At 53.2% G+C, this 10318-nt stretch overlaps 1 protein-coding gene across 1 annotated transcript in view; it reads left to right on the plus strand.

The window, feature by feature from the left end:
* Positions 1–10318, plus strand: part of GAK (cyclin G associated kinase) — a 62190-nt gene that overhangs the window by 393 nt on the left and 51479 nt on the right. Inside the window, exons 2-5 of the mRNA XM_045289477.1 lie at positions 11–136; positions 2566–2632; positions 9442–9503; positions 10289–10318. Of these exons, the coding sequence (XP_045145412.1) occupies positions 11–136; positions 2566–2632; positions 9442–9503; positions 10289–10318 (285 nt within the window). The remainder of the gene's footprint in view (positions 1–10; positions 137–2565; positions 2633–9441; positions 9504–10288) is intronic.

Genomic DNA, 10318 nt, shown 5'->3' on the forward strand with positions numbered 1-10318 from the left:
CTGGGAGTAGGGCCGTCCCCGGGAGGGGGATGGGACCGTGCTGGCCCGCGGTTACCGACGGGGCGAAGGCCTCTGCGGGCCGGGGGCAGCTGCAGGCCCGGGCCGCCTCGGTGGCGAGGGTCGCCGTCGGGCTTGGGTGAGGAGGTCGGTTTAGGAAAATCACAGCTGGGGACGTGGGTCGGCCCAGCTAGAGGGCGTGGGACAGGCCGGCCTGGGAAAATCACCCCCTCGCCCTACCCCAGGCGTGAGTTACAACTCGGGGGGACAGGGATTGTCTCCTCAGCAGGATCGTATTGTCGCCCGAGGGTCGGAAATCTGGGCCGGCATGGTAGGAGGGGCACCACTTCCCTGTTTGGCCTGCTTTGAGAAGCCAGCGCCGAGGCCACGCCCTCCGGGTCACCTCCCGGTGACTGCAGGTGCCAAGGCAGGGCTGGGGCTGGGTAGTTCGTGGCCGGATTTAGGGGGCCAGGTTTAGGGCAAGGTCATCTTAACTGAAAGGGCTGAGGTCTGAAGGTGACAGGTTATGGCTGACGGGGTAAGCTGGGTCCCTTTACTTCACACGTAAGTCCGTGGTGTGATGGGGATGGCGACGAGCTCCCACTTCTGGATGGCAGGGTCTAGCTCTCATAAATTCTGAGACTTAGAGGTGATGATAAGCCCCTCCCTCTCAGCTGGGTGCCCCAGAGCCCTAGTGTGCCTCTGCACCTGTTCCCCACTCCGCCTCCCACCGAGCACACATTCCATGGGAAAGACAGGTTCAACAGGTCAGTCCCCTGGGGTGTTTTCAGCGGTCTTTGCTTGCGTCCATTTCCGCACGCTACCTTTTGCTTCCTGAACATTCCTCCCCTCACACGGAACTTCCCATCACATCGGTGCAGGCCTTTCCTCTCAGGCTATGTTTCACACAGGTGTGAGTCAGGTTTCACGGTTGACTTCAGGTGTGTGCGCTGAAGCGGGGATACAACCTGCAGCCAGCTCTGCACCCACAGTGCAGGGTGGAGCCCCGTGGAACCTTGGAGGTGAAGCTCACCTCCATCCCTGCTAGAGGGTCTCAGGAGAGGTCACCCCACTCACCAGTCTCACGTAGCCACAGACATCCCCACGTTGCAAATGCAGACGGGAGAAAGCCGAAGAGGATGTTTGCTTTTAGAACAAAAAATGGGCAGAAAGCCAGACTAGCATTGAGCGTCTGCCCTTTCCCAGGAGTGGCACTGTTCCCATGGGCTGTCACTGCTCTGCATACCTACCACATGTGGTACTGGTGTGCTACCGTGTGGTTGACTGGTGTCACCAGTCGTTTCCCGTCCTCTGCACAACAGAAGGAAATACCACCCGGCCCCACCGTCCTCACACTTGTCCCTGTGTTTGAGCCCATTGTCGCAGCCACAGCGTCGGCCTGTTCCGTGATAGTTGAGGCTGTTTGTGTTGCAGGGTGTGACTTGGTAGGTCGTTTTTCCCGGAGCGGTGGATCGAGGTCTGGGAATTAGTGTAAACTAATGACGGTCCTGCCGCCCACCCGTGTTGGCCACTTCCAGCTGACAGAGCTTTGCAGGAACGAGGGTCTCCTTTAGTGCAGCAGGGAGACCTGCATTCCAGGACTGGCTCAGCACCCTTAGATGCTCTTTCCCCCACCCCCCAACGGTGATCAGGATGCTTGGCTGAGAACCCCCACGGGGCTGGCCAGCCCCTCTGCCACGAGGGCCCCCCTTATCCCTGCAGACCTGAAAGAGGCTCCCCAGTTGGGGACACTCCTGCTGAAGATCTGGGGAGGCAGGGTGCACCTGCCTTCTGCTTTTGGGGAGATTTAGAGCATGCAGACCGCCCCAGGGACCACAGGGCCACTCGGGCAGGGTTCTCACCGGGAGGGGATGGGGAAGGGCTGGGGTGTGGTGTGGTTGGGAGATGGCCTTTCGGTGCTGGGGGCTTTTCCCTGGGGCATGGAGGCTCACCTCCGGGGGTGGGTATTGAGGGAAAGGGATACATCAAGGGGGCATCTGTTGGGTCACCTCTGGGGGTGAGGGTCGCCATCGGGGATGGGGGGGTTGCTGTTGGGGTTGATCACAGCTGGGGGTGTGGGTTGGTCCATCAAGGAGAGCGCCAGGGACAGAGAGGCTCAGTAAGGAATGGGAGGATTAGGGGAGTTCTATAGGCCACTCTTGGGGTGCTGAGGGCTAGGGGCCCGGGTGGCCAAGAAGGTGCCAGCTCACCTTGCAAGACCTTGAAGAAGCTGTGTGTCAGGAGGCAGGCAGGTGGGAAGCTGTGCCTTCAGCTGGAGGCCCCGCCCATCCCTGGACACCCAGGAAGAGGAACCAGGAAATGTGGCCAGAGGCTGCGGTCCTGTCCCGCCTCCCAAAGCCTACCGCTGGCTTTGTAAGCCAGTCAGTCGGAAGTGAAAATAACCAGCCAATTGTGTGGGGCTGGGCCAGAGGCCTGCCTTTAAACTTGATAGCCACTAAGCATTCTGAAGCCTCTTTCAGAAAACGAAATGAGGAAATAAGCCAGTGTTAGGTTCAAGTTCACCAATGCTGCACAGAAGAAAGCTGAGGCTGCTTGCTCCCCAGATGACAGGCTCCAAAACCCTGTGGGGAGCTCTACCCGGGCTACGAGGGTGCTATGGGCTGGAATCGACTCGGTAGGTGATGGGTTTGGGTTTTTTATTTGCTGGGTAATGGGACAGAGCATCGGAGGCTGGTAGCTTTGTAGTTTCTTCTCCCTGTGTATTCTAAGTCCATATTGTCTTCAAGAAGCAAGTTCCCAATGCTCACAATATCAGAGGTGTCTAGGCCACAGGGATTCGAGGTAGAGATGCACGTCTCTGTGGCTTCCTTCTTCCAGGAAGGGCAACTGGGCCTGGGGCCTGGGCCTGGGGGAGGGTAACTGGTCCTGGGGCCTGGTCTGGAGGAAGGGCAACTGGGTCTGGGGACTGGGTCTGGAGGAAGGGTAACCGGGCCTGGGGAGTAGCACTGTGGGAAGGTTTTGCTGGCTGGAGTGTACTGCTGTGGAGGTCGGCGGAGCTGGTCTCTGGAGCACTGCTGTATTCCACAAAAGCAGTGGTGTGTGTGGCTGTGGATGCAGGGTGACCTCTCTCATTGTGTCTGATGAGGCGCTATTATGCGTATCAGTCCGAAACAATCTGCTGTGAGTGTCTGTGTGTGCCAGGGAAGATTGGGCGTGAGCAGGGTGAGAGAGCACCGTGAGGTAGCTCTTCATTTCAGGAAGGCAGTGCCGAGGGCACCTGGTAACATGTAGCTCACCTGTGTGCTGGATTTGGCGTAAGGGGCAATATCAGGTAATGCTGAGCTTTGAGCATTTGCATGCCATGTAAGGTGGTCATTCAGTCCCCAGACCATGCCCACCACCATGGAGTAGGTTCTGATGCGTCGCTGTCCCGTGCAGGGTTTCTGAGACCTATGTGAATCTGTCTGCTCTCAGACAGCCTCGTCTTTCTCCCTCCCCGTGCCTGGCGGTTTGGAACCACTGGCTTTTGGGCTAGCAGCCTGATAGTTAACCTACAACCGCACCAGGCACAGTGCTACTAAATACAGTTGTCAACTGGATGTAGCCTGTTTCATTGTATTTGACTGGTGTTACACATCACGAAGTCCTTTGATTGGACACTATGTAACACAGAGGAATCAGTGGCATGTGAGGGCGCTGCACAACCTTCCTGCACAACCTTCCTGCGACTCCTCAGAAACTTGTATTTTCCTTGCAATGCAGAACTGAGGGCAGAGTCCACACGCGCTCCAGTGGCTGCTCCAATGCAGACCTAGCCTTGTGTCCCCTCTGCCCCCTGGACTCCCCTCCCGAGGGCTCCTGGCTTGACTTGTCTGGGTTGGTGAATGAGGCAGGAAATGGCTGGTGCAGACTGACTGTTGTAGGATCTGTGTTGCAGGCAGACCTCAGGAAGGTGCAGAAACCTCTGAAACTAGCTTCATGGAAGAAGGGGGGCTTGGGGTGGGGGGTGGGGGGTGTCAAGAACCTCATCAAATAGCAGCTGATACGGGTTTCCTGGGTGTGAAAGTGGCACAGTAACCCAGGAGTTCGCCCTCCTGCCACATAGCAAGTGTGACTCAGCCCCTGGTCCTCAAGCCCCTTAGTCACCTGCTCAAGTCGTCTCTTTGGATCGTTTCATTAGCCTGTTTCTCCTTTGTGCCTGTCCCTGGACTCAAAGCCTAACTCAGAGAGTACACTGCAGAACCCCTTTCTTCTTGAAACGCCCCCCTCAGAGCAGATGTGAGCAGAGACCAGACGAGCGGTGGAAGGCACCAGGAAGATCATACTTGAAGAAAGCAAAGGGCCTGAAAGTACAGGAAAGAAAGAAAGAAACCAAAGTGATGTCAGAGAAGACTGAAACTTGTCCTTGAGCTCAGAGTAACAAAGTGAGCAGGAGAAGCGGCAGTAAAAGCTAAAGAGAAAATGTCAAAAGGCAACTCGAGAAGAGAAGGTGATAAGTTACGCAGAGACCTGGAATTGGGAAGCCACAAGGGCAGAGCATGCTCCGCACACCTCAAGCTGAAACAACGGAAGAAAAGAATTCAAGCCATGACTTGTAGCATTGAAGGATTCCATGGGCCAACAACTGAGCATCACAGGAACCATCAACAGAACAAAAAGGAATACACAGAGCCACTTTTCCAAAACAGATTACCATGTGGCATTTAAGGTGGAAGCATATGATTAGCAATTGGAGAAGAAGAAGATTCCAGAGGCAGTGGAATACCACTTGAGATGTTCCGTGCAATGGCTGTCACTCTAGAAGGGCTCACTCGTTTGTGCCAAGAAGTTTGGAAGATGGCTGCTGTGATTGTGAAGCCCCAAGCAAGCAGTTCCAGGAGGTGTTCAGTTGGTTGCTCATTTTTGTTTGCTTGCCTGTTTGTTTTTGTAGAACTACGCGTAACTTTCTGAAGGACAAACAGATCTACCTTGGAAGAAGTACAGCCAGAATGCTCCTTAGGGGCGGGGATGGTGAGAGCGAGACTTCATCTGGCCATGAACTTTGTACATGTTTTCAGGAGGGGGCCAGCCCCTGAAAAAGGACACCTTGCTCGGTCAAGTAGAGGGTCAGTGAGAGGAAGACCCTGGGGGAGAGGGGTGGACACGGTGGCTGCAACAGTAACGGCACAGACGGGAACAGCAGTGAGGATGGCAAAGGACTGGACTGTGTTGTTCTGTTGTGCCTACGGTGGTTGTGGGTTGGAACTGATTCCTTGGCACCTAATAGCGTTAACAACAACAACAACAGAGTTATGGTCTTGGAAACCCGCAGGGCAGTCCTACCCTGTCTTGTAGGTCACTGTGGGTTACCTGTTGGACCACTAAGCACAAGGTCAGCAGTCGAAACCCACCAGCTTCTCCACTTGAGAAGGTGAGGCTCTGCTTTGGTAAAGATGTGCAGCCTTGGAAACCCCAAGGGACTGTTCCCTTCTGTCTTACAGTGCCACCAGAATTTACCCGATGGCAGGGGGTGGGCTTTGGTTTACTTGGTTTCCAGAAGACTTGAGGGGCTATCTTTTGGTTTAAAGGTTTTGATTTAAAGATGATCTCAGAGCAGAAGTTTTAGGAAATGATTCCGTCTTCAGAATTTGAAAATTTTACATTTTCCCCTCGTTGACCGGGTTCTGTGTAACAGAATCTTTGATGCTGTTTTAAAATTTATTTTTACAGTTTTGTTAACATATCACTGCAATCATTTTTAGAACATGTTCTTTCTTGTTCTTGTCATTCTCAAAATGTGCACTGCCATCGCACAGTGCCCGCTCACAGTGCCCCGCTAGGTTTCCGAGACTGTAACTGTTACGGGAGTAGAAAGCTGGCTTTCTCCTGCGGGGCTGCTGATGATTTCAAACTGCCGACCTTGTGGATCACAGCCCAACGTGTAACCACTTCACCACCAGGGCTGACTCCCCCATTTTCCCCAAGCCTTTCCGGCCATAACCTCAAGAAACTGTTAATCCAGTTACTGTCTCTATAGATTTACCTCTCCTGGATTTTATATACAGCCAAAAAACAAAACAAAACCAGCAACAACATACAAAAAGAATCTTTGATCAAACGTTCTATGGTGGAAGCTGGGCACCATCAGTTTCTTCTGGTCTCAGTGGGTAAGGTGATTGGCTTTTTTCACTCACACAGTGCCCTGAATGTATCTCAGTTCGTGGTCAGCCCACACTGGATGCTGTATACTTTGTTTTAACCACGGACCACGGATGATTTGAGGGTGATAACATTCAGAATTACTGACCCGGTGGCAGGGAACTTGGCTTGGTTTTCGTGTCTGGGCTGTTGGTGGTGTTGCCGGCATAAAGAGTCATGCATTTGTGCTTGCTGCATGAGCCCTGCATTTCCCTTTCTTGGGCGAGTGTGGTTGAAGGGCTGTATGTAGCTCATGTTCAGTTTTCAAGGAAACGGCCAGCACATTTTTCTCAGTGGCTATACTGTGTTATATTCCTCCCAGAAGTGAATGAATGATTCTGTTCTCTGCATCCTCACCAACATTGAGTGCGGTCACTTTTTCATTTGGGCCATTGTGCCATGGCCATCTAATTGTGGCTTTAATTTGTATTGCCTGGCTTTGGTCCTGATCGTCGAAAAAAGGCACTAGGGAGTCAGGTTAGTGGGATGTTTTCTGAAGGGCCATCATTTCTCTGATGGAGGAAGTTCCCATCTGTTTCTAACTTGCTGAGCGTCAGTGTATTGTTATTCTAAAAATTCGAGGTGGGTAGTGAATCTTGACAAATGCTGACATCTACTTACCGTAGATGATTTGGTGGCTTTTAATTCTGTTACTGTGGTGTAACACCCTGTTAAACTTGTCCTGTTGAGTTGATGCCAACTCATAGCGACCCTTTGGGACATGTTACCCCATTGGCAGTAATCTTTATGGAAGGAGACGGCCATCTTTCTCCCATGCAACGTCTGGCGGGGTCAAACCACTGACCTGCTGGATGTGTAACCCAGCGTGCCGCCACTGTAGGGATTGATCTTTGAATGGTGTGCCAGCCCTGCATTCTTGGGCTAAAACTCCATTTGCTTTTTATTGATTGGTTTGACTCTGTGTTACCAGAGCAGACTGACTGGTAATCTTCTGTTGGAAACTTGTATGTCTTTGGTAATGAGTGATGTAAGGAGGCCTGGTGGGTTATGGGTGGCACTAGTAACTGCAAGCCAAGTGTTCAGCCATCAGCCGCCCCAAGGGAGAAAGGTGAGCCTTTCTGTTCTCAGAGATGCGCAGCTTCAGAAACCCACGGGGCAGCTCCACTCTGCCCGAGACCGTCGCTCAAAGTTGATGGCAGTGAGTGAGTTGTTGATCAGATGTGTTTTTATATCCTTCTTTGCATTTAGTTAGCCTGGCCTCACAAAGCGGGCTGTGGAATATTTCTCCCGGTCTCGCATAAGGAAGATTTTGAATACCATCTTCAGATTTCTCAAAGGTGTCATGGAATTTGCAGTTTTCTGTTGAGGCAGCTTCATACGTCTTTGAAGTGGGACTCTGTGGGGTCTACTCCTTGTGCCCGTTTTGGCAGCTGGTGTTTTTCATGAGCTTCACTTAAACCCTCACCTGAATGTACTGACAGGAAGTTGTCCGAACATCTGCTTTCTGTACTGGCCGGGTCTGTAGGGATGCTACCCGTTTCAGGGGCTCATTGCGATCTTGTGACATGGGCCTTTTTGTTTTGTCTGTCTTCTCTACTTGTTTTCTGTTGCATTGATTTTCTTTCATTGGTTGTATTTTAATTTTTAGCAGCTGAATCCAAGTCTAAGTGACGTACAACATAAAGAACTGCACATACAGTGTTCTGACCTTACGTATGCATCTGCATAAAGGGAGCCCTGGTGGCACTGTGGGAAAGGTGCTTGACTGCTAATGGCAAGGTTGATGGTTTAAACCCACTAGCCACTTTGTAGGAGAAAGATGAGGCTGTCTGCTCCCATAAAAATGTGTAGTTTCGGGTCACTATAGGGTATAGGATCACTATAGGAGCCCTGGAAGCACAGTGGTTACATGTTGGGCTGCTACCCACAAGGTCAGCAGTTCAAAACCGGCAGCTGCTCCTTGGGAGAAAGACGAGGCTTCTACTCTTATAGAGAGTTACCATCTCAGAAACACACCGGGGCAGGTCTATCCTGTCTTGTAAGGTCTCTGTGGGTCGGAATCGCCTCTGGCAGTGAGGTTTTTGTGCTTATCAGTTGGAATGGAATGAAGGGCAGTGGGTTTTTGATACACGGTTTAGCTATCACTGAAGCCCAGGTAGCAAGCATATCCACTCATCTGCCATGTTCTCTTGTGCCACATGGTAATCCTTTCCTCTGCCTCTCCTTCCCCTTCCAGGTAAACACAGCTCTGCTTTCTCGAACATAGATTTGTAGGTTTGCTAGAGTCGTTTTATAAATGAGATCATATGTATATAATCAATCCCCTTTTCCTGAGCCTTTCTGGCTCACTATAGAATTTTGAGAGTCACCCTCAGAGCTGCATGTACCTCCTCCTACCTCTTGCTGAGCGGTGGTCCCTCCTGGGGCTGCAGCACCATTTATTTCCTCATCTGCTTCCTGGTGGACATTTGGGTTGTCGCCAAGCGTGGAGAGTATGAGTCAGCTGCTGGGGACACGTCTGAGGCTCTGTGTGCACCCAAACCAGACTCCCTGCCGTCTAGTCCATGCCAACTCACCGCACCTGTGGGACGGACCCAGGAGGGCTGCCCTGGGTCTCCGAGACCCTGACTCTTTCTTCACAGGAGGGAGTAGAAAGCACCCTCTCTCTCTGGAGGAGCGCATGGGCTTCCAGCTGCTGACCTTGCGGTGAGCATAAGGCCACTGTGATATGGCTTCGTTTTTTCTGAGCCAGTCTCCCATGGCACAGTGGTCAGGGGCTGGGCTGCTAACCAGATGGGCCCTTGGCCGTGTCGCATTGGCCTGTGTGCCCATAACCAGAGTTGCTTTGTGGTATTTGACTAAGAACGTGTTTGTCCACTCGCGTGATCTCAGTCCCTGGGGGTCGCCACCACCTACTCTGTTTCCAGGTCAGTTTTCCCTGGATAGTGGTTTCTCTTTGGGGTCTGAGGGTGGGGTGTGCTCTTCATTTGAGAGCTTGTTTTTTCTCGGCACGCTCTTTCCTCAAGTATTCTAGCTGGGATTCATCCGTGTCCCCAGCTTGTTTTCAGAGAGCTGCCTTTTGGTTTTGTTGGTGACCCCACTTCCCCGGGCTGTGACGGATCTCTGTCTGGCTGGTTCCATCCTCCCTGTGTCTGAAACAGAACAGGCCCAGCAGCCCTTGCGAGAGGAGTTGGTGCTGTACTTGGTGTAGAAACCCACCCTGCCCACGAGGGCAAGGGCACTTCCCTCACACGTCCTCCACCAGCGCCTTTTCTTCGCCATTCGCTGAATACGGCAGTCATCAAATCCCGGCCCTGAACTGATGTGGCCTTTTTAATCTTGCAGGGGGGTTTGCATTTGTCTACGAAGCTCAGGACCTTGGCAGTGGTAAAGAGTATGCTTTGAAGGTAAGCAGGGACTCCCTGACCCTATCGTGTGGGGTGGGGGCGACTTTAAAGGCTGTCTCCAGGCACCCTGGCCTGGCCCCACCTGGGTCTCTGCTACCAGCCTGTTGATTTAGGAGGCTCGCCATCTGAGAGGACGCTGACCTCCTCCTCGGCGCTGGGCCTGGGAGTGGGGTGGGTGGTCATGGGAGCCCTCTTCTGAGGAGCAGCCCCCTCCCTACCACTGGGATGTCACTGCTGCTTGACCTTTCCGAAGTTGCTAAAAACCGCTTCCACATTGACGAGGAGTGGAATGTGTGGCACAGTGCATCCGTTACATGGGGCGTGGTGGGATGGTGGGTGTGGAGGACTCTCCTGGGCGTGGGAGAGGCGGCTGCTGGGGCTGGATGCTGAGACCCATCAGAGGGGCCCCGCTTACAGGCGGGCGTGCCAGGGCAGCCTCTGTCCTGACTGGGCGCACGCCCCTCTCGATCTGGTTTTGGGGACCAGAGTAAAGCCCCACAGCCTGTCCACGTTCGACTCGGGCCTACCTGGAGAAAAGGTTTCTCTGGGGTGGTGGTGTCCCTGGACCCCAAGGATCCGCTTTTAAGGGTTGCTGTGAGTTGGCATTAACTCAGTGGCCTTTCATGTTTCATAACTGCCTGTCAGATGGTCAGCGCTCAGCTGTCCAAACGCAGCGGCAGCTTTCCACGCTCTCTGAGGGCTGCGGGCGGGCGCCCCTGGGCGGTGAGGGCTGGGAGGCTCAGGGCCTCAGGTCAAGTCTTCCTTGCTGTCCCGCCCTGCTCCAGAGGCTGCTGTCCAGCGAGGAGGAGAAGAGC

The sequence above is a fragment of the Echinops telfairi genome, unplaced genomic scaffold (genome assembly GCF_000313985.2).
Source record: "Echinops telfairi isolate 266 unplaced genomic scaffold, ASM31398v2 ScPeMD7_28;HRSCAF=97, whole genome shotgun sequence".
Classification (NCBI taxonomy): domain Eukaryota; kingdom Metazoa; phylum Chordata; class Mammalia; order Afrosoricida; family Tenrecidae; genus Echinops; species Echinops telfairi.